General features: G+C 42.4%; 1 protein-coding gene across 2 annotated transcripts in view; it reads left to right on the forward strand.

Moving 5' to 3' along the window:
- RHOBTB1 (Rho related BTB domain containing 1) overlaps nucleotides 1–24478 on the forward strand; it is a 63127-nt gene that overhangs the window by 29173 nt on the left and 9476 nt on the right. For both annotated transcript variants that reach the window (XM_028124002.1, XM_028124003.1), the window contains 3 exons: nucleotides 15830–16015; nucleotides 18717–19696; nucleotides 21267–21385. In XM_028124002.1, the coding sequence (XP_027979803.1) occupies nucleotides 15830–16015; nucleotides 18717–19696; nucleotides 21267–21385 (1285 nt within the window). The remainder of the gene's footprint in view (nucleotides 1–15829; nucleotides 16016–18716; nucleotides 19697–21266; nucleotides 21386–24478) is intronic.

The raw sequence follows: 24478 nt of genomic DNA on the forward strand, positions 1-24478 counted from the left end.
TTTGACAATGGGTCATCCCTGTGTTTGTTCTCTCGCAACAAAAATAAGCTGCTCTTTCATGTGACTCCATCAGTTCCAACTTCATTGTTCTGCTCCCTTGTCTGTAGCATTGGGTCCTATCAGCTCTAACCTGCTCCCCCTTTGATATGGAAACAGGATGTGTTCTTCAAGCCAAGTCTGATCCTCTGAGTGACACAGAGGGGCTTCAGGAAACACCCCCGTGTTTCTGGCCCAGCTCTCCGTGGGCCTCAGTTTATGTGCTTGTTTGTACCTTTTGTTTCCTCTGTCTTCTCTGATTCTCCGCAGCCTACAGGCATCCTGCCACAGACCCCACCACGGGTAAAGAACAAAACCCAGAGCTGTTCTGTCTCAGCCTCCAGCATCTTTCTGTAATGCTAAATATGTGATTCCACATTGATGTGGCACCAAAAGATTACATTTTGTGAAAGAGTCTGGTAGTAATAGGAGTTCCTTTTACTTGGTACAGGGTTCTGGCCACTGTATTTCATTGCTTTGCAAGAGCTGATTAATTTCTTTGTGACTTCCATTTTTAGCTTTGTATCATTCGGGAAGGAAAAAAAAATCCTAATTATAATTTTTGACAATCACTTTGGTTTGCACACTTGCTTTTTTTGATGGATGTTTTTACTGTGCTTGGTGTGAATGACGAATCAGTGGGATGTGATATATTCCTTATACCTGGAAATGTATTTGGAACCTCTTTAAAAATCATTCGTTTGAGGGGTGCCTGGGTGGCTCAGTCGTTAAGCGTCTGCCTTTGGCTCGGGTCATGATCCCAGGGTCCTGGGATCGAGCATCGGGCTGCCTGCTCAGTGGGAAGGCTGTCTCTCCCTTTCCCACTCCCCTGCTTGTGTTCCCTCTCTCACTGTCTCTCTCTCTGTCAAATAAATAAATAAAATCTTTACAAAAAAAAAATCATTCGTTTGATTCTTACAGTGACTGTGAGCGAAACCAGAGTCCTAGGAAGATGACTTAGACCTTGTCTTCAGCATCCTCTGCTTCCTCGCACCGGGGTAGTTAATAAAGTGTCCCCTCAAACATTCTCTGGCACGGACAGGCTCTACTTGCAGCATGGATCCTGTGGGCCAAGGTGCTGTGGGTCTGCCCACTTGAATTTGTACGTTTCCTAGCATGAGACAACTATAAGCAGAAGGGCATTAATTTTTCAACCCATTTTTTAACCAACCAGAATAATAGCTCCAATTTATCGAAGGCTTACATGTGCCAGTCAAAATATTAGGTGCTTTGCCAACATTATTTCAGTTAATCCTTTCAGGAACCCTAGAAGGCAGAGATTCTCGCCATGCTACAGCTGAGGGCAGAGTTGAGTTCTTTTACTACCATAACTTGCCCAAGAGTGAGTTTCAGAGATAGGGTCAAACCCACCCCTGCCTGACTCCTGGCTCCCACACCTTCTGCTGTACCAAGCTACCTCGGCCTCGTTGTAAAGAGATGCAGCTGGAACCCACCCCCACATTGATGAGTTGGGTGCCTCTTTGCTCTTCCGTATTTGTGCAAAGGCTTAGAACTAGAAGAGATCTCTCAAGGTCACCTGGTTGACCCCTCTGCTTCAGGAAAGGAAATCATCCACCCAAGGAAAATACTGAGTATAGGAGTCCTTCTACTATTGGATGGAGAGGAAAGATAGCAGAGCACCCTCAGCATCCTAACACGTAACACGTCTGGCATCTGTCAAACCCTCTCTTGTCTGGAGTGAATGACTCCCAACTCCCTTGTAGCCTTTCTTCCCACCACCTACTTTCTATCCACTTTGGATGAACCTTGAAGCTCTTTGCTGGATCTTTTAAAATATCAAGAACACAACTGTACCTAGTAACCATGACTGTGATTAACTGCTCGTTTTTGGCAAGAAGACAGCCTCTTTTTAAAGGGCTATTGCCCCAGGTTTTCTCCCCAGAACTGTTATAAGAATGAAATGTTCACAGTCGGGTACCTGGCACGGAAAATACAGGGAGGATGGGTTCTGCCTTTCCACAGGGCATCTGGGCCCCCTGCCGCTCTCCGATATCACACCACGCATAAGTAATTACCAATTTATTGTTTCCTTTCCTTGAAAACCTCCACCATTGATCTGTCTCAGGATCAGATAGCCTTCCAACACGTCATAAAGCCTATGGTGCTGGGAGTGGTGCTAACAGCAGCTCCAAATGAATCAAGGCTTCCTGTGAGCCAGGCCGGTGCCTGACGCTTTACCACTTCATCCTTGTAGTGACCCTGCAAAGTAGGCTCATTTCACAGTTGAGCAAACAGGTGCAGAATGGGGCTAAGGTCAGTCAGCTGGGAAGGGGTAGGCTTGAACTTTGCCTGTTCGTTCTTTCTGACTCCAGAGCCCGTACTGTCCCTTTCCAGCATGTTGTGGCTGGAAATGATAGACTGATGACCGACTTACCTTGAAGTTATTCCTAGTCCAGTCTGATGTGTATGCTCTTCTATATGGGCAGTGAAGACCAGCATTCTCCATCTGTCACCAGCTCTAATATGCCGTTGTGCCTCTTAAGTCCTTTAATACATAACAAACAGCTTTGTTCTTTAAATAGCTAAACATGAGTGCTTCCACTTTCAGTAAAAATGATACATCCAATTGAGCTTTTTGAAAGGGAGTAGGAGCCTTGGGTACTTTATATGGCGTGCTTTCCCCTGAAAATTTAACTTACGTATCTAGATCCTCGCCTGTTTCTGGGCGTATTTCCTGTTCAGTTGGAATACAGATTATTCTTCCACACTGATTTCTCTCAAATGTTGTCAGTTCCTATGAGAGGTACGGTATGTGTTTTAAATGACAACATTAATCAGAGCCATGGTTTCTGTGTGTCTGTTTAGATAAGATAGGTCTGGTTTCACAGTGAAGGCACATGTAGTCAGATACACCATGAATACATCCCGTTCTGAATGCTCAGTTGAGGCTCTTTTAAAAATTCAGGATTATGGGTGACCAGTGTTTATGTCTTTGTCTGGGATTGGCTGTACTTGTGGTTAATGGCAAGGGGAAAAGTAGGAAGCGTCTAATGTGTCTAGAAAGAGTGCTTTGAATTAGCTCTTCTTGTCCACAGCAGGTTGTAAACGCTGGGCCAGATGTAATAGTCTAATGACCATTTCAGGACAGCAAAAAGCCTGTTGGACCATGAAATCTATCAAGTGTAGGTGGGCCTGGGCCAAGACTAGGCTTAGGCAATAACGCACTCACCTTGGGCATAAAATATAAATAGTAATAACTTTTAAAAGATAAGATCACTGATTTTTTTTTTCTTTTAAGCTCGGTAGGGCTCAGCATGGCACTATTACTGGTCTTGACTTTATTTAAAATTTTGATACTTTATTCACCATGGATTTTTTTTTTTTGCCTTATTGATTTTTTAAAAAAATAAAGTAGGCATCTGGATTATAGTTGTTCGGCACCTTGTTGAATTTTGCATCTGAAATAAGAGTCCTGCTCACTCTCAAGACCCTCTTCACCTGAGTCCTGGCCCCGATGATGGACTTGAGAAGTAGGTAGCAAAGCAGCAAAAGGAGGAAAGTTCACAATGTGAATACTATATGGAAAAGTAACCCAAACCACACTTCTAAATGTGGGCACAAAAGGATCTAGGGAAATTATTGCAACCTCTGTCCTAAAGCTATGTAGTCCTGTGTACTGCTGTGGCCTAAAGAACTAAGATTTGCCCAGGTTATAGAAAACAGGAGAAAGGGGGCGCCTGGGTGGCTCAGTCGGTTAAACATCTGACTGATAATCTCAGCTCAGGTCTTGATCTTGGGAAGGTGAGTTCAAGCCCTGTGTTGGGCTCCACACCCACTCCTTAAAAAAAAAGAAAGAAAGAAAAGAAAAAAGAAACAAGTAGAAAGACTTGGAAGAATAGCTAGCTGGATCAAGGAACAGGAATTTAGTTGTTCCCCAAGAGGTTGGACTAAACTGCAAATTTGAATAGACCTGCCCATGCTGGTTGTTCTGATGTCAGAGTTCTAGGGAGAGGTAAATCAGCAAATTTTGGCCAGTCCCTGGATGATTATAAAGCAGGGGGTCCTCAAGCCATGCTTTGTTACACACTGCCATGGAATCATCATGATTATCATGCTCTTTATTGAACCTCAGCCAAAAGGGAGGACTCTCTTAAAGATTAGAGACAGAGCCTTCGAGTGAAGGAAACCAAGGAAAGGAGCACATACTGTGTGATTCCATTCCTATAACATTCTGGAAAATGCAATCCATGGTGACAAAAAGAACACTGGTTGCCTGGGAAAGAAGAGGGAGGGGGAGGGATGGATTACAGAGGGACGGAAATGGAAATGTTTGTTATTTTGATTGGGATGTGATAGTATTGGGTGCATATGTATGTCAGAACTAATCAAACCAACCCTTAAAGTCTGCAAAGTTTATTGTATTTAAATAGTATCTTAAATATTTTTTAAATAAAAATATTTTTATGGATAGTCAAGGTAATCCCTGAAATGTGAGGAAGTGTGCATGGTAGACAATATATGTTTTAATTATTTAAAGAACTTAAAATTAATTCACATTGAAAATACAAATCATTTGTGTGAACTTAGGGGAAAAAAATGGGACCAGATCTTGAATAGATGACTGTGGGAAATAGGATGGTTCTAGAATCTCAAAGCTCAATGATGGAACGCTAACAAATTTTCCCCAAATCATGCTGACTCCCTTTCCCCAGAGATAAGCCCTCAGCTGTGTGGATCAGTCTGACCAAGGGGCCTGTGTCTTTGGCTGTGGTTGTTTGTATCTTTTTCTAAGATACATTGGATCCTGTGATAGCTGAATAGAGGACTGCACGTTCTCTGAAGGTTTCCTGTTTCTCCATTTCTCCCTCAAATAGTAACAATGTGGGCTTTTGTAGTTGGTTCCTTCTGCAACTGGGGAGTGCAGTGATAACCTGTGGGAGTATACAAATGATCTTGTCCATCTCATACTCAGTCACCCTGGCTGAGGATTGGGTGCAGAGGTGGGTGAGGAGTGTCCTGCCCATTGGGTGTGAGGCTCCACCCTGCTTTGTTTCTCTGGACTGAGTCCCAGCCTGCTTGTCCAGCCTCGTCTCTTGCTCCAGACATAACAGTATTTGCAGTTCTGTGTTCCCTGTAGCAGGTAGGCCCACAAACGTGCATTACATCCATCTAGAAATTACACCCCTTCTTTACCTAGTTAATTACGACAACTATTCTAAGAATTTAGGACAACGATCGCAAACTCCCATTAAGTCCCCTCCATACTCTCCCCCTCCCTGTCATCTTTAGAATCCAGGTGAAATGTCTCTCCTTTATGTTCCACAGGACACCCTGGCAAATCTCTATCATAACCATGATCACACTGTTTGAAAATTGGCTCCTTCATCATCTTCTTCTGTTGCCCTTATGCTATTATTCCTGGTATCTGTAGGATAGGAATTTTGTCTGTTTACTCTATGTCTCCAGTGCCGGGGGCCTGGCACATAGGAGGAGCTTCATAAATGTTAGTTGAATACATGCATGAATCTATCAATCAGTCTTATACATGGCAGGATCTTCTAAGGCATTTACAAGGAAATATCATTATAACAAACTCCAAACTGTTTCACTAGGTTGAATTTTATATTTGCACATTTTTATAGTAAGAATCACAAGTCATATACCACCGTGAAGGTGATACGGATGGAAAACTCTGGTGCCTAGCCTCTCCTTAATGAATTAGCAAATGAAAAGATGTGCTGTGAGGCCCAGAGAAAGAGGGAGGTACACTGAGCCACATCCCCGAAACCACCTTTTCCCCCCAAATTTTTAGATTTGTAAATTCTTTTCATAAAGCCTTGTTTGAATGAGTATTTTTTTTATTTTTTTTATTACTATGTTATGTTAGTCACCATACAGTACATCATTAGTTTTTGATGTAGTGTTCCATGATTCATTGTTTGTGTATTAACACTCAGTGCTCCATGCAGAACATGCCCTCCTTAATACCCATCACCGGGGGAGTATTCTTTTTAAAAAATATTTTATTTATTTATTTGAGAGAGAGAGAGCAAGAGAGAGAGAGTGAGCACGAACGAGGAGGGGAGGGCAGAGGGAGCCAGAGAAGCAGACTCCCTGCTAAGCAGGGATCCCAGCATAGGGCTCGGCCCCAGGACCCTGGGATCATGACCTGAGCTGAAGACAGACTCTTAACCAACTGAGCCACCGAGGCTCCCCTGAATGAGTATTCTTAAACAGAAAATAACTTGTATTAATACCAACAATTTTCCAGTTGTGGGGTGTTTCCTTTCTGAGTGTCATTCCCAAGATCCTTATAAGAATCATTTTTTAACATATATATACACACACACATATACATATATATACATATATATATATGTATATATATGTATTTACTTTAAATCCATTTGCCCAAAGATGAAGGCATTAAGTAGAAAAATTGAAGGTGGATTATTACTGCTTTGTGCTTAACCAAAACAAGTGAACAAAAATGCATTAGACTAAATGCATACAAGTGATTCAGACAATTAAATGTGGTGGAAATGTATAGATTCTTTACCAAAACACTCAAGCCTAGGATTGCAGTGATACCAGATCATCCGGAACACAGAAAACGTGCCATGCTCTGTACCACCCTCGGCCTGCTGACCCACACTGTCCTTCCTGCTCTGAACTGGTACATCTTGTCTGGTGACCAGAAGACAAAACATCAGAAAGCTGGGATTTCTTTGTGCAACTGAGCCCTGTCCCCAGGATGAATTTGTCCTTGGGAAACAGCAGTGCCAACTGAGAAAGCAACAGGGCTTGATTGATGGCTGGGGTTGCTTGTGTTCCAGGACCTGGAAGGATGCTGCCTATTGTCCAAACACTGCTCACGTGGCCAGGAAAGACAGTCCGTCATGGTTCAGCCCAGAGAAGCATTGATGGCCCCACAAGGTGCCATAAAAACATGACAAATGAGGCCGCTGAGATGGGTAAAGAGAATAAGGGACATATGCATTGTTCAATATATTAATTTCTTGCATTCTGTCTTCTATTTACCTTTTTTTCTATTACTAAATAGCTGCAAGCTTGTCAAGTTGGGTCAAATAATAGCTAAGTGTGTTGACTTTTTATCAGTTTGTGGTGTTTCTATACTGGAACATTCTGATGAAGAAATCTATTTCAGCCCATACAGTTTTCCCTTTTAAATTAAGTGGTAAGAAGAAAGAGACTGTTGAGTAACTCTTCAGTGTCTTCAGGGGATAATTCTATCACTAGCTTTCAGCAGTTACATTTCAATAAAGGACACGAGCTGGGAAGCCAAAAAGAAAACCTCTCTTGATGAGAATGTTCGGCCATTCTTATTAGCTGCAACATATGAGATATATCCTTGGTGACTTTGGAACCTGTAATCATGTTTGTCTGACAATAATTGGTACTGTAAAGTTCACAGGACATTTTTACAGATATTTTTCTTAGTGCATCTTATCAACAATCCTAGCAGTAACTTTTAATGTTGGCCATTCATTAGGTGTCCAAAATCATTCCACCACTTTATTCTCTCCCTGGAACTCCTGTGCCCCCAGCCTAGAGAATATAGTCAGAAGGACAAAGTACTGAATTACAGAAAGATAAAGGAAATTAGCAAATTGTCTTTTCAACTTATCACCTTGGCTGTCTATTTTACTGCTTTTTTTTTTTTTTTTTTTAGTTTTTGCTATGTTTTTCAAAAAACAAGATGGTCAGGGCACCTGGGTCGCTCAGTCAGTTAAGTGTCTGCCTTTGGCTCAGGTCATGTTCCTGTGATTGAACCCCATGTGGGGTTCCCTGCTCAGTGAGGAGTCTGCTTCTCCCTTTGCCCTCCCCCTGCTTGTGCTCATGGGCGAGCTCTCTCTCTCTCAAATGACTAAATAAAATCTTTAAAAAATAAAAAAAAAACCCAAGATGGTCTGTGATATGGAGGCTGCTCCCTTCAGCCTTAATTCTGTGTTACTTACTGAAAGTAACCTGCCTGTTTCTTTACACTTCCTTTGCTTCTGAATAATCTAATCCCATGAAGAGATCTAATGATCTCTTTTATTTATTTTATTTATTTATTTATAATCTCCATTATTATCTTGGTGTTATAAAAGTATCCAGTTAGATGGGGTAAATGGATTTTTTAGATAAATTCCAATAATTAAAAAGTATATATTAACTGGTTAATCTCTGCTGTATACCAGAGATATTACATGGCTTTCAGCAGTAATTGTCTGAAGAAATATAATAGCTCACAAACTGTTTTCACTCTTTATCAAAACCCTAATGTATTCTTTAGCTGACTTATTTTAGGCCTAACCTCATTTCTTTTAGACTTTAGGACTGCAGACACATTTGCATCTACGTCTTTTATCCTTCAATATCTATAAGGCCTTTTTATTCAATAAACAGCCATCGGGGGTCTCTTTTGTCACAAACAATTGTGTGGTACACAATGGGAAAGGAACTAATAGGAATGAGACAAACTCCCTGAAGATGCAACTTTCGGTACAGCGGGGAAGACAGCAACATAATTACAATTCAGACAGCAACATAATTACAATTCAGCGGTAGAAATGCTAAACTACACATGTCCATACCTGGAACAGGGAAGACAGAATTGCTCAGGGCAAGCACTCTGGCATCATTCTTGATCCCTCTTGGTCATATCCCACACTCAGGCCACGAGCAAACCCTGCTGGCTCCCCCACCCCACCCCTGCACTTACATATGGAATGCGGCCACTTCTCACCACCTACGCTGCTCCCAGGCCAAAGTCATATTATCTCTCGCGATTGTTACCTTTTCGCTGGTCCCATCCTTCTGCCTTTTCCCCCTGACATGCCCCTTCCCGCCCCCCCCACCATTTAATCAGTTCTCATTATAGTAGTGGGGCAATGCTATTGAAACATAGATTATATCATGTCATTCTGCTCAAAAACCCCTAACCGTTCACCAGTTCATTCAAAGTTAAGAGCCAGGGGCTTCTGGGTGGCTCAGATGGTTAAGCGTCTGCCTTCGGCTCAGGTCATGATCCCAGGGTCCTGGGATCGAGTCCTGCATCGGGCTCCTTGCTCAGCAGGGAGTCTGCTTCTGCCTCTCCCCCTGCTTGTTCTCTCTCTGTCTCTCTCGCAAGTGAATAAATAAAATCTTTATAAAAAAAAAAACAACAACAAAGTTAAGAGCCAGATACCATGAGGCCCTCCCTACCTCGGTCCAGCATTGCCTCCCTGAGCTCAGCTCCTGCTTTTTTTCGCCCTTATCCTAAGGGACACATCCTGCTTCAGGGCCTTTGCACTAGCTATTTCCTTTCCACACTAGCTGTTTCCTTTTCCCCCTAGATAGCAGCATGTTAGCTCCCTCACTTCCCTCAGGTCTTTACTGAAATGTCATCTGCTCAGTGAGGCCCACCCTGGTCACCTCATTCCAAAAGCATCTTCTGCTCCCTAATATTTCTGTCCCCCTTCCCTGCTATATTTCCTGTTTGGTACTTGTCACGACCTAACATACCACATAGTTTACATATTCTTCTTATTGTCCACTAGAAAATGAGCATGAAGATAAGCACAAGGACAGTGATTTGTGTCTTTAACTAATTGCTGTAACCTTAGTGTCTAGGAGAGTACATATGTATGTACATTATCAGTTAATATTGCTGGAAGAAATGATTGAATGATTGCTTATTGCTGTTGGATAAGTGACTTGACAAGTCCTTGTACCTTTATTGATTCAAGGAGGATTGCTGAGAGGTCTGGGTAAACTCCCTTTCCTGTTGTAGTGGAATGATCTTGCTAGTTAGATTTGTTTCAAAAGAGTCAGGGAGGTTAATCCCAGAGACCTCCCATCTGGCATGCAGATTGACATGGAGGCTTGCTTATATCTACAGCAAGTCTTGCTCTCAGGAGAAAAAGTGAGCAGTACAGGTTGGAAGTTCCTCTGTCTTTTAGCTTCAGGGAAAGCCAAAGAGGAATGAGAATGAGAGGTGGTATTGGGAGGGAATTTATCACCACAATTTCACCTTCTCCTATTAAGCAAGCCTTCTTTATGTCAATGCTTCCTGCTCTCATTGACCAGGAGTTAAATAAGATTGCTTAAATTATTTCTTCTAATAAATTACTTGTGCTTCACCCAATTTCACATGCGTTCAACTTTTTCTGATGATTGTGTGAGATGTAAGAATATACTACAGGGAGCATGGATTGCTAAGTAGAGAAAATGGGATGTTGAGTGAAAAACAGCCAGTTTCTATTGGATGATAACCCAGAACCTTCTACGGCAGGACCAATGTCCCCCGTGGTATTTGTATCATGATCAAAGAGCCAACCATTTTTAAGACTCAAGTTTTATCTATCTCAGGGTTTGGTACCATTGGTGGGATGTTGATATGGCTTTCCTGCCCTTAAGAGCATGCATTGCTTTGGCCTCAGTTTTGGAGGGTGGGGGAAGACCGGTTTAAAATGTTACTTCCTACTAAACATGCAGTTATGGGCTTGGAAGAAATAGTCGCGCATGCTAATCACTCCCAAATCTGGATATATTGCAGGGTGTTTTGACAGTTTCCCCCACATAACATCTGTACTTAAGAAGCCTCACTGCTATTGGTAAAGTATTGACTTGATTTCTCTGCTCACATCCAGGGCACTGCATGGTACTGCCCTGCTCTCCCCAGATCCCCCCGCCAGGCGCTCCCCTACAGACCTCTCCATCTTCCATGAGTATGAGCTTACAGAGCCATTCATCTCCTGATGGTTATGTTCACCGATCACTGACAACTCCTTGTCCATCTCATATACACCGGGCTGCTTCCCTACTAAAACTTTCCAAAGCCACATGTGACACATTCCCTTTCTCTGCCATGCTCCCAGCTCTTTCGTGCTGTTTTGATCTGTTTGCATAGCGCTGTCAGACCACATGCATGAAAGGTGTGTTGTTGAATTGAATGGTTTTGAAAATGTTTCTGTAAAGAACCTACCTAGGTTATAGGGGGAGACGGAAGCTTGAAGCCCCAAAGAGGGAGATCAGGGACTCCTACTTGAATCGCGGCCCGAAGGGGACCTGTGCGCACCGACAAAGGAAAGAAGCCCATTAAAATGTGATCATGATCTCTACCAAGATGAAGGATATAGGGAGTCTCTACTAAAAAAAGAAATGGTAGGCAGTACTGACGTGTAAAGAAGTAGGGTCCTACCACAGAACAAAAGGCTTTAAAGGGTATGTTAACAAGGAGATACTTCCAAGTGAAACTCAAATAAATAGAACTGTTGGTTTACTTTTGGTCACCAAGTGTGCATCAGCAAGAGACAAGACCGGAATTGGCCCGTGGGAGAAGGGCATTTGGCTGTCCCGCTCACAGCTGGAACCCACGAACCTTCCCAATGGCCCATCAGATTCGCCTAATGTTAGGCTCTTAGATGAAGGATAATTTAGGTATTTTTTTTTTCCACTTAACCAGATAAGAAAATGCAAGGCCCGCAGCAGCTCCTTAGCCGGACAGTGGTGGCAGGGTGAATGGGACTAGGAAAGGCGAAATAAACCAAGAAGATAAGAGCATTTCTGTGATAGGAAGGAGCTTGGGAAATCCATTCTTAACAACGCAGTGTTATAGTGATTGTCTACCCTTTTTCAACCACTTCTTCAAAGGATGAATTTGATATTTCACATTGGAAAAGCAGTTTACCTTCTGGTTGCTTATCTGACCTTCTCCCACCACGTTTGCTCTCTTTCACTGTAGATGTTATAAAGACAGGCCTGGGGAATTTGTATGGCCTTGGCTGTTTCAAGCCTAGCTTGAGCCGAGCAAGATGTGTGGGTAAGATGCACTGTTTTCAGATTTTTTTTCTTGCATCCATCAACAAAGATTGGTCCCAACTTTGCACACACTCCTTATGTTACCCAAATACCTTTGCCAATTTTTTACATGCTATCTTTGGCCCGCGGTCTCCTTAAAAGATAACTGAAAAAAACATGTTGTCTTGTTTGTTTAATATCTGAAGAAAAACTGATACAACTGGAGGTTGGCTTTATCAGCTCAAGCATTTTTGGATGACTTGGGCTCTCTCTGACCCCCGCCCCACCTCCCACCCGTCTATGAAGCGAGATTCGCAATTGTTTCAACATACAGATTTACTCTGGATTCTTTTTTCTTCACTATTCAAAACATTACTCCATGGGTATTATTAGTGAAAGTTTTATATTAATATCTTCCCCTTAGGGAAAAGAAATTACATTTTTCTCCCCAAAATAAACATTCCGTAGGTAAGCAACTGAGACCCTGCACTCTTAAATCCTTTGTAATCCTGGCTTCCTTTAAAACCACTTAGCTGGGTTCAAAAAAACCCAAAAAACAAAAAACAAAATCTAAACCTCTTTCTACCCTTCTCAATATTCAAGTTCTGGAGTTTAGAGTTTTGTCTACTTTGTGCTTTGCTTCTGCATTCTCAAATTCTTGTGCTTTCTACTCCAAATAGCTGTAGGATGCCATTTAAACCCTATCAGATTCTTTTTACAGCTGAAATAGGAACCCTGAGGTCATTTCTACGCTAACCCTGCTGCATAGTATGTGAGAATGTCCTCATCACACCTCCCCCTCCCAATTATTTTTAAACTCAACTCTTCCAAGTAAGAAAATGTAACCGAGCCACAGAAGTAGAAATGCTAGAACCTGCCTTTTTCTTGTTATCTTTCATAGGCATGGCATTTTTAAACACAGGCTTGTGTCAGACACTGAACAGTCTCCACACAGGAATGAATGTTTTGATTAAAAGTTATTTGATATCTCTAGTTCCTTGGAATTCTGCCTAAAGCTGGAGATATTCTTAGCTGCAGGTCTCGTGCCTTCCTTGACTAGATAAAAAAGCGGCTCAAAATCTAGAGGGACTACATGGCATTCTCAAAATAGTTACTTGATTGTATAGGTGTTTACATGGCAGAGGATCCTGCTGTGTGAAGAGTTAAGGGTTAGGAAAGAATATTGGGCTAAGGAGGAATGTGTCAAAACAGCATCTTTCTGTAGCTCCATCCATCACCACATCCATTGATTCCCAGCCTTTTGGTTAAAATCAGGATTAGGGTACTACAATATTAGGGCAGGCCTGAAGAATGGGATTCTCCATAATTTGTTTTTTTTTTTTAAGATTTTATTTATTTATTTGAGAGAGAGAGAATGAGAGATAGAGAGCACGAGAGGGAAGAGGGTCAGAGGGAGAAGCAGACTCCCTGCCGAGCAGGGAGCCCGATGTGGGACTCGATTCCGGGACTCCAGGATCATGACCTGAGCCGAAGGCAGTTGCTTAACCAACTGAGCCACCCAGGCGCCCGGGATTCTCCATAATTTGTATATAACGTTTCTTTCACTTGCATTTGTATTTAGATCAACAAGGGTTAAGCCAAAGACACTGAAACAAGTTGGTAGGTTAAAATAGGATCTTATTCTTGAACTGTTCTTACTGTAAAACAATGGAGATGCAGTCTCCTAGCACCTAAATGTGCATTAATAAAAAGAAAAAAGAGTAACTTTATTCCAAGGACACAAATAGAATTTTTATTCAATAAGTTATTCTAGCTTCAGAGGTAGTATTGCTCTCATACAACCTCTTCTCTTTAACTGTCATCCTTTTGTGGCAAAATATTTGCAGAACATTGAATTATTTTTCTAGCTTTCCAAAAGCATTTCATGCATTGAGATATTGATGCGACACAGTTAGAGGTTGGGCCCTCCGGACCTGTATTGTGTGATGGCATTATGCTACTATCATCAAGAGATTCCATTTTTTCCAACCCCCAAGGTCCTGTCTGTACTTGTTTACAGGTCAACTGAATAGTAACTAGTATGTGTTCAGTGGCATGAGTGTTATCCAGTAACCTTGGCAACAGAGCCAGCTCTGATTTCAAAACCTCACATGCTGTATCGTAAAATTAGATAACAGAATTGACATTTAGCTACATGTCTGTCATATAAATTAAGCTCTGAGAATATTTCCTTTATAGCCATGTGCTTCAATATGGAAATGGGTACCAATTAGAACAATTTTAGGCATATACATACTATTCTACATTTAGGTACTGGATGCATTTCCTCAATTCTTTCTCTATAATATTGAACCTCACAGATTGCCATGTTAATCTCACTGTGCCAAAATTCATGGTGGCTTTGTTTTACAATCGGGATGAAGCTTAGAGCAGAGCTGCGTCAGATATCCTATATAAATAGGATTATGAATAATAGAAAACTCAGCTCCTAAAAAATGTAAAATTCAAAGCATTCTTAGCTTTCCTGGATACCGTTATTTATGCTGATTAGAAGTAAGGCTGTGCACAGAATATTCCACTAACTAAATCAGAATCCCGAAGACAAGACATGCTTCCCTTTCATTTATATACTTGTACATATTTTTACACATAATATATTTTCCAGTGTCTATGAATCTCTGATAATATCTATTTCAAGGACATTCTAAACATGCAGATTAATACATTCATCTACTTTGAGTCCTAGGTCCTCTTTTATAATTTGTAAATATTTTAATCTCAGGATTTTCCCCAGTATGTGCTGTGGACTGGTACAGTTTTTCTGGGATATAAATTTAAAGATTCAGCTTCTGAATTACATTTAATGTAAGCACCCTGCAGTTTTCTGCATTGCAAATGATTATTTTTAGAAATTTTATGGTTGCCCAGATATATTTGTTTGTCTTCATTGATATGTAGGAGGGAAAGCTCATTAATGATTTAAAAAGAAGGTGTTTTGATTCATCGACTTGATTCTTCTCATTACATAAACAGTAAAGGCAATAAATTAGCATCTAATAAAATTGTAAGAGTTTATTTCTGAATTTAGCTGCAAGATAGTCTTGAATCCTTGGGCATAATTTTTCCTATTCTTTTATATTCTTCTGCCTCAATGTTTTCAAAGTCACCATTCAGCATATTTTAACCTAGAATGATTGGTTTATAATTCTTATTAAAGATACCTTTTAGCAGCTGTCAAACACCATATTGAACAACTGTTTTGTAAAACTGTTCTCTGGCTTCTAGAATGGTAAGTTATTATATAAAAATAGAAGATCCTTATGTCAAAATTGACTATAAAGTACTTTTTTCCTTTCCCCACTTACCTGCTGTGTGTCACATATAACATTTGAGAAATCTGCTTCCGACATTCTCTTATTAGTCATCCACCTAACTCTTGCTGGCTTTCTGTTAAACACGACCCTCTTGCTATATCCCTAGTAAAGAGTCAAAATACCCACAAATTCAGGACATTTTCTTTTCAGAAACAGATAAGTGGTTGTGCTCCCTACATGTGTGCTTAAGTGGGAAGAAGGGCAGAAATCCTTCTGTGTATTTGCTGACCCCGGACAGCAAATACCTGTTATGTTTTCAGTAATGTTTAAACTGTTTGCTTTATCTCATTGGGTTGAGTCATCATCGCCTTTACGTTTAAACTGGTAAAAGGTAGTTTTTATTGTTTTATTTTATCTTGAAACTATTTCTTGTGACAAACAGAAATAGTTCCGCATGTTGTGGTTCCAGGACTGAATCAAGTTTGGGTAATCATCTGTATTGTAAAATAACATCATCGGAAACTTCAATACATCGGCGTTCCGCAGTGTGATATGAGAATAAACTCAGGCTGTGTTGGTGCTGGAATGTGGGGGCTTCTCAAGCTGTTTGCATGACTCCGAGATGTATTTTAACATCCGTGGTTCTGTTCTGTTTTGTTTTGTTTTATTGTGACATGATATGGCCTTAGATGGATGGGGTGGGGGGGACCATAATGATAAAAGGAAAAAAGGGATAAGACAATACAACTTCTTTTGTGATTTCCTTTTAGGTCTGATGTTGTGGTCCTCTGTTTTTCGATCGCTAATCCCAATTCCCTAAATCATGTGAAAACCATGTGGTATCAAGAAATCAAGCACTTTTGCCCCCGCACACCTGTTGTTCTGGTTGGCTGCCAGCTAGACCTCCGCTATGCTGATCTTGAAGCTGTTAATCGAGCCAGACGCCCTTTAGCGAGGTAAGCCAAGGGACTCGGTGATTTGCTGTGCTGGCCAAATTAAAATTTAGAGGTAACAGATGTCTCTGTAGGCTAGGGTTGCGCTCCTCAGTGGTCCTGGGGCCCCATCAGTCAGCCATGTGCTTTAAGTTAGCTTGTTAATCCTGACCCTTCTCAGGCTCACCATCCCCTCGTAGGTAAGGAACCCATTTTTGTAAAACAGTTGGCCATTGCTGGAAGTGACTTCTTCAACTGTGACATGGTGTGAATAAAAGTGCCTTGAAATTTGTAAAAAATTAAACAAAACATTGGCTACTCATAATAATGTCATTCTTGAAAGTATGATTATTATAGTAAAGTTCATGAACATGCAGAGGGATTAGCCACAGTTCCTGGCCCCGGGAATATCAGGTTCATACAGATACACACATCTGAGTGTTTTTAGTCTTCTCATTTTCCTCAATCCAACCTCTGAGAATATTTCATTCCCAAAAAGGCAGTGTCTAGTTTTTAAAAATCATATGGACCTATAGTTGCAAATATTTTTAAAGTGTCACAAGTTTAAAAATCAACCCGAAAGAGGATTTGTTTGACTCTGTATAAAATGTGGAATACCAGTTTTAGGGGGAAATAAGAGTTTTTAAAAACCTGTGCACCCTCCATATTCCCTTCATAAAAAATAATTATATATATATTTTATGTCTAAGAGCATAGTTTTCCCAAAAATGTTGATATTAATACCTTCCTTTGATGTTTGTCTAATAGGCTTATTACAAAAATTTTGTATAGGCAGCTTTTTATACTCTCACAGCAAAAGCAAATGGTGCTTTCTTTAGACAATTTCTGATGTTCTTGGTGCATTTCAGATAAATTTTCTGAAAACGGTTCATGTTAGGTTTTCACAGTCCTTCTGTTAAATGCGTGAACTAGGCATTGCATATTAGAAGCCACATAGGGGGGAAGGGGACTCACGGTGAAAGAGACTGCCCCTGGCATCCAGAACTTTCTGTGGGAAAGAATTGGCTGAGATAATCAGGCCTCACAACCACGGACGTGGAGGACTAGAGGAGATTTACGGGTGCTAGAGGATGCAGAGGGGACAGTCCCTTCTGTAGAGCAGCTCTGAGATTTCATGAAGGAGGCAGTATTTGAACTAAGCCTTGAGGAGTGTCACCAGCTAGTGATTTTCAAGGCAGTCCCAGGGAACCAGGAGCACAAAATGCCCAGAGGAGCCAACCTTGAAGTTAAGCCTTCTTCCCTGCACCCCCTTCCGCTTTCGCAACACCCTACCATTTTTCCTTGCCTTCTATCCAGGTCTTCAAATCCAATTTCTAACCAGTCTTGTATTTCTCCTAAGACCAGCGCCTGTCAAGCACATTACCTTTGATTCTGAAAGCCAAATATTTATTGAGGAAGATCCATTCCTAACATTATGTCTCAGAATCAAGAGTGTGTTTGTGAGGAGTAGAACAACAAATCACATATTGCCCGTTTACCGTGTTATGCCATGGTCGTGGCACTATTCTGCTTACACTGCTTCCAAAGGTTTGGCCTCCCTGGGTTTGATTAGATTGTAATGGGCCTTGTGTGCCGGCTTAAAGGGCATAGCCTTTGTTCCATGGGCTTTGTGGAACCAGAGGAAATATTGAAAAAGAATTACAGCTGCAAGTCATACTTCCGTTATGTAAGGATTTTTCCTGCAGCAGTGAGCACTGTGCGGTAAAATGTGGAGAGTCTGAAGACAGACAGGCAAGAGGCTAATGCACTAGTCCAAGCAAAAGAGGATCACAGAGTCACTGCAGACGTGGAAGAGAAGAGAAGCAGTTAGACATGAGAGAAGGCTCACAGACGTGATGGGAGGGACCTAATGGGCCGTTGGATGTGAACCAGTTAACCAGTCTAGAACTACGGGGTTCTAATTGCTTGGCAGAGGTCTCTTGGCAACTTGCAAACGTGACCTGAGGCAAACCCTTTAAGCTCGCTGCCTCCGTTTCTTCAGAAGGTGGATGAAAATCACACCCGCAGGGTTATTGTGAGGCTCAAATGAGAAAAAGCATATGGATTCGTTGTAAGGTTGTAAAGCAAAATGTAAGCATAAGGTGCCGGTGACAAAGATGAAGGTGACAATGGGACGATGGCTGCTATTTGTCAGGCGCTTACTGTGGGCTAGCATAGTATCTCATTTCAACTTCTCAGGAGTCCTTTAAAATGTAGGGTTTTACTATTATTATTCCTATTTTACCGATGGGAAAACCAAGGCTTAAAGAGTTTAAGTAACTTGCCCAGGATCATATAACTAGTAAATACGGCTGATACTTCAGTTACTGTAGTTACTACTGAAAGCATTTTTTTTCTGCAGGCTTAAGGTTGGAAGACTTGAGGTTGATAGATTTTTCAAGAGTTTTATTAAAAGCCTTCATAGGGGGGCGCCTGGGTGGTTCAGTTGGTTAAGCATCTGCCTTCGGCTCAGGTCCTGGGATCGAGCCCCACATTGGGCTCCCTGCTCAGCGGGGAGTCTGCTTCTCCCTCTGCCTCTGCTCTTCCCCACCCCGCTCATACTCTCTCTCTCTCTCAAATAAATAAATAAAAATCTCTAAAAAAAAAAAAAAAAAGCCTGCATAGGACTTTAAAGATACAGTTCTATTAGGTGCTTTGATAGGCCCTCATTACCATTTTTTTCCTAAAATGAGGCCGATTATAACTTTTAAATCCTCTATTCTAGGCCCATAAAGAGAGGGGATATTCTGCCCCCCGAAAAAGGCCGAGAGGTTGCGAAGGAACTCGGCATACCGTACTATGAGACAAGCGTCTTTGACCAGTTCGGCATCAAGGACGTGTTTGACAATGCAATCCGAGCAGCGCTGATTTCTCGTAGACACCTGCAGTTCTGGAAATCCCACCTAAAGAAAGTTCAGAAACCTTTACTTCAGGCACCATTCCTACCTCCAAAAGCCCCTCCACCAGTCATCAAAGTTCCAGAATGTCCCTCCATGGGGACGAGCGAAGCTGCCTGTTTACTGGACAATCCCCTGTGTGCCGACGTCCTGTTTGTCCTTCAGGACCAGGAGCACATCTTTGCACATCGAATTTACCTCGCTACCTCCTCTTCCAAATTTTATGATCTTTTTTTAATGGAATGTGAAGAAACCCCAAATGGGAGTGAAGGAGCTGGTGAGAAAGAGAAGCAGAACAGGGATTTCCAGGGGCAGGCATGGAGCCTTGACCCAGATGAGGAGAGGGGGGAAGGCCCCCCAAGGACCCCTCAGACCAATCAGTGGAAGTCCTCGAGCCAAAACCTGTCCCAGCAGGAGGGTCCGGGGCTGGAAGCCGAGAGCTCGATTCCAGAGATGCAGACTTTGTCAGGCTGGAGCAAGGGGTTCGTGGGCATGCACAAGGAGATGCAAGTCAATCCCGTTTCAAAGCGGGTGGGCCCCGTCACCGTGGTCAGGATGGACTCCTCCGTCCAGCCAGGCCCTTTCCGGACCCTGCTCCAGTTCCTGTACACAGGACAACTGAATGAAAAGGAGAAGGACTTGGTGGGCCTGGCCCAGATTGCAGAGGTTCTGGAGATGTTTGACTTGAGGATGATGGTGGAAAACATCATGAACAAGGAAGCCTTCATGAACCAGGAGATTACAAAAGCTTTTCATGTCAGGAAGGCCAATCGGATAAAAGAGTGTCTCAGCAAAGGGACATTCTCAGGTGAGTAGGTCCAACGATAAAGCCATCGGTCCCTTTGGTTGTGTTTTATTAAACATTAGCTATACACGAGCAAGGGAGAGACTAACCATCACTAACGGGTATAAATGCTTATTTTTTTCATCTACCCTTCTAGCTTGCATGTATCCATCTATTTCGTTCTTATCAGACTTAGCGGACTTAGGGGCTAAAGATTATTCCATTTTGCAGACTGGGAAACTGAGGGACAAAAAGGTTAGGTAACTTGCCCCAGGAAATACAGGCAGGATTTGTACGCGAGCTCCCCTCTAAAGCAGCGCGGTATCACAGTGCTCCTCGAAGGTAAGTCACATTACCCCTGAGCCTGAGCCTGCGCCAGAGCCAGTCAGCTTGATGCTCACGATTCCCCTCCAGGGCCCTTTCCCTGACCAAGTCTACTCTCCACTGACCCTTTGGCCCTGAAATCCTTGAGGTGACGTTGGCAGCCACCTGCGTTCCCATCAGGAGTGCCTCATCTGCCTACCTCCGCTCCTTTTCTTTCTCACACCCCTTTACCCTGCCCTTCTATATTTTCCTCACCTCTTCTTTGTCCTTGATGACCATGCCGTCTGCTGCCACAGCGCCCTCACATATTTGCTTGCACAGACTGCTACTAAATTCTGAAATTGCCCTCTGTGTGTGTGTATTTTCATTGTAAAAATGTGACTTTCTGACTTTTATTTATGTGGACGCTTCTGTTTTGTCTTTGTCTTTCATAATGCCTGTCACGATGATACACACGTAGTACTATACATTTAGTCATTGATTACTGAGTCTGTTCATTAATTTTAAAGCTTATAAATAATATTTACGACCATCATGAAATAGAAGCCATCTTGAAAGTTAATGAAAAGCAATGTTACAAAGCTGCAGTAAATTAAACAATGGACCTTAAGTGAAATGAATTGAATCGCCCACCCCTTAATGCAAAGGCATAGTGACCAAATACAATGTGGAGCTTCAAGTGGACTGTCTTTAAAAAAAAAAATAAACAAACTATAAATACAATTTAGAGATAATTGGAAAATTTTGAATATGAACTAGAAAATGGATGAAACTGGGAATCATTGCTGATTTTCTTAGGCGTGATAATGATATGATTATCTAGAATGTTCTTATTTTTAGAAAACTCTTGACAAAGTAGTTCGAAGTGTCATGCTATCTGTTAAAACAGTGTATACATATACACACACATTCACCATCTATGCACACACAAACATATATAGTTAAAACAAACGTGGCAGAATGTTAACAATGTACTGTTTCTTCCACTGTTCTATTATTTTGAAATTTTTCATAGTAAGGAGGAAAAAATATTCCTCTCCTTTATGGTACTGTATGGTTCAGAGAATTTGTGTTGTGAGCTTATGTGCAGTTTTAAATGTTTACCCCCAATCCTCAAATGACATAGAAAGAATTGGATGTTCCAAAGGTGGAGGTTGATACAAAATCACCAAGTTAAGCTATGGAAGAGAGTAAGGAGATGTAGGTTGACGAATATGGGCAGAACTCAGCAAAGCTGGCTCACGGTTATGTTTCCTCAATCCCTGGGCAGATGTGATGTTTAGGTTGGATGATGGAGCCATCAGCGCCCACAAACCGTTGCTGATCTGTAGCTGCAGGTGGATGGCCGCCATGTTTGGGGGCTCGTTTGTGGAAAGCGCCAACAGTGAGGTATGTGCCTTCCGAAAAGCCCAAGGGGTATCTCTGTGAGTGGGCATGTGTTTAACCAGACGACTTCAATTACTTAATTGCTCCCCTGAACCAGTTCCTTAGGCAGTGTTTGAGTGTCAGGTCACCCTCTTCTTAATTTTGCAGTTAGGAGGAACTGGTGTCTGTTGCTCACTGCTTTCATTTGTAAAACATGATCGGCTCTACTTTTTAACAAATGTCCCCAAGCAAGACACTGGCAAAATCCCATCCAATAGGGGCAGAGTCTGTCTTCCAGAAGTTTAAGGCAGTGAAAAGCTTCCTCAGTCACCCCTGTCCTGGGCTCACCTGAGCCCCTGACCAGACGATGGGCCTTAAGAAGCCACCCCCTTGGGCCTCAGTCTTCTCATCTGCCCCGTGAGGGACGCCCCAGGGCATGGGGGATGCCCTGGATGGTCTCCTGGAGCTGCGGCACTCCCCGAGGCTCGGCCGGACTTGCCTTCTCCAAGGGTTTGTTCACTGGGCGGAAATGGCAACGGAGCAAATGGTCCCTTCTCTGAACACACCTCCCTTCAGTCTCACGGAGGCCACTGAGTCACTTCTCGGGCACCGACCCTATCTCCAGAAGAAGGATAGTCTTAGAGCAGAGCAAGCAGTATCTTGAAGACCCTACCCGTTCATCTTTTTACAAACTCGATTGGAAAAGAAAGAAAAATTCCACTCAAGCACTTCTAACTTTAGAAGAGCAAGCATTTTTGTTGAGTTTTGAAAGTATTTTTTAACCATCTTTTTTTTAAAAAACACGGGGACACCCCATCAAGTTTATTGTCCCAAGAGGCTTGTTTTGCATATCTCAGCATCTCTCTCCACACTTTTAAAAGAAATGAAGAAAACAATAGCTGACTTTCCAAAAGGGGCCCTCACCGCAGAAATCTGAGCACTCCCATTGTGACCCAGGAGCCTGCGTTTGCATCCCCAAGTAAGGCTGCAGAATCACAAGCTGGGAGGGGTGGGGCAGAGGAGGTCCCTGGGCCACCTCCTGCTTCCACAACAAACTGCCACTGCTCCTAAACCAACCCCCAGCAAAAGGCTGTCTGCTGTGTGAGCAAAAAGTGTTAAGAATTATTCTGATGACCTCTTTTGGTGTCTGGCAGCCTTTCTGAATCAGGAGGTCCTCAGCTGTAACTAACCAAGTCTTTCCCATGCCACCAAAGGGGTTTCAGAGCCGCGTCCCTGAGACGGCAGCAGTGTCGTGGAGGCCGCCCAGTGAAGGACGTGGGGCTTGAATCCCAACTCTTCCACTTACAAGCTGCGTGGCCTTGGGCAAGTGACCCCCTTTCTGAGCTCCGGTCTCCCTGTCTGGAAAGCATGATGATAACCCACAACGTGGTAGTGGGGTGTAAAAGTCAGACCTTGCAAATCACCCCGGGAGCATTAAGTAAACGTAGCTGCCGTCAGTCTTATTGTGATGTTGGTAGGGTTAAATACTCTTTCACTCTTACTTCCAAGAAAATCTGGGGAAGCCACCGACTAACAAAACTTCATCCAAATGGCCTTTCACCCACTTCAGCCATCTCCAGAGATAAAGGACCTGGAGGCTGGCTTCCCTTGTTTTTCCAGCTCACTGAAATGTGTGCTGATTGTGCGGCCGAGCACCTGCTGTTAGCAGCGCAGAGACGCTGATCAAGGTCAGGAACCCAGGCACAAAGGGACACTGTCAGAGCTGACCTCACAGATGCTAATCCCCTTCACCGCTTCCCAGAACGGACCGTAATCAGCTCCAGATTAAAATGTACAGGAGAGGTGACCAAAACAAAAACTTGGCAGAGAATGTGAATGCACACATACGTGGTGAACAGCCTCTCCTGGAGGGGCCCCCTGTGTGGCACGACCTCCTGGAAAGACTAGGCCATTAACACTGCAGCTGAGGCTAATAGGTATGGATATATTCTGCCCAACTTAGAAGACAGAGACCGTGGACCCAAGCAACCGAAGGCCCCTGCCAGATCCCTTTATTTAGTCAGTGTGTTGAGAATGCCATGAGCTGTTGACACGTGTGCCCCTGCCTGCCCCTCCCCTTGATTGCCCCTGTAGACTGTAATGGTTATGTCGTGATGAACTCTAGTCTCAGCTTGACCTTGAGCAAGCGAGCGACCCTCTCCTAACCTGTGTCCTCATCTGTAAAATGGGGGATAACAAGAGAACCGTCTTCAAAGGGCAGATAAGTCAGGAGAATACATGTATAAACATAGAATTCGGTGCTTGGAACATATGGAAGCTCAAGAAATATCGGTGACTATTGTCCTGGAGGAGTCTTGTTTTAATTCTTTCCATGAGGGATTAAAAATCTTTGTCCCCTGAAAGCCCTAAGTTAAAAAGCCCCCCAGATCCCTTCCTAAACTAGCAAAGTGTGGTTAGAGGGATCATGGGGAGGGAGGAACATCAGTTAAACGCTCAGTAAATATTCCATGACTGATGTAGGCTTGTATTGGCACTTGGGATCTGCCCTTTTCTAGGGCACCCATTAACTCTATTGTCCTGTGAAAATCTGACTTCCCCCCTCAAAATTCAGTCTTTTTATTTTTTTGCATTAATAGAATTCTCATGCATATCCAGAAAGGAAGAAAATATACACTGATGTTACTTTAACATTTTTTGTCACTTAATATTTAAGAAGACATTGTATTTGACGTCTATTTTTCTCATTACTTTTAATGTAGCAGTAAGCATAATTCTCTCCCCAGAGGTACTCAGCAAGTGGTTCATTAAAAATGCATGCCTGGCTTGTAGTAAGCAATGCTCTGGATCTGGAATACTTTCTCATTCTCTATGAGACCGTCTCTAATTATAAGCCTAATAGTCTGAGCTGATTTTCACAATTAAAATTTTAAACCAACGACACTGGACTATGGGATGTTTTTTAGGATAGCATTATATTCTCTTTGCTGACTTTTTTTTTTAAGGTACATCCAGCAGGTAGGATGCAAAATTCTTAATTCCATCTCTTATTTAGCTTTATATTATTTTTAAAAGTTCTATGAAATGATCTCTCCATTGTTATACATAAACATTAAAATCACAGAAATGGTCTTTTTAAAAAAAAAAAAAAGGAAAAAA

This window comes from Eumetopias jubatus, unplaced genomic scaffold, assembly GCF_037043125.1.
Source record: "Eumetopias jubatus isolate StellerSeaLion01/CBP00866 unplaced genomic scaffold, mEumJub1_p1.0 scaffold_17, whole genome shotgun sequence".
Taxonomy (NCBI): domain Eukaryota; kingdom Metazoa; phylum Chordata; class Mammalia; order Carnivora; family Otariidae; genus Eumetopias; species Eumetopias jubatus.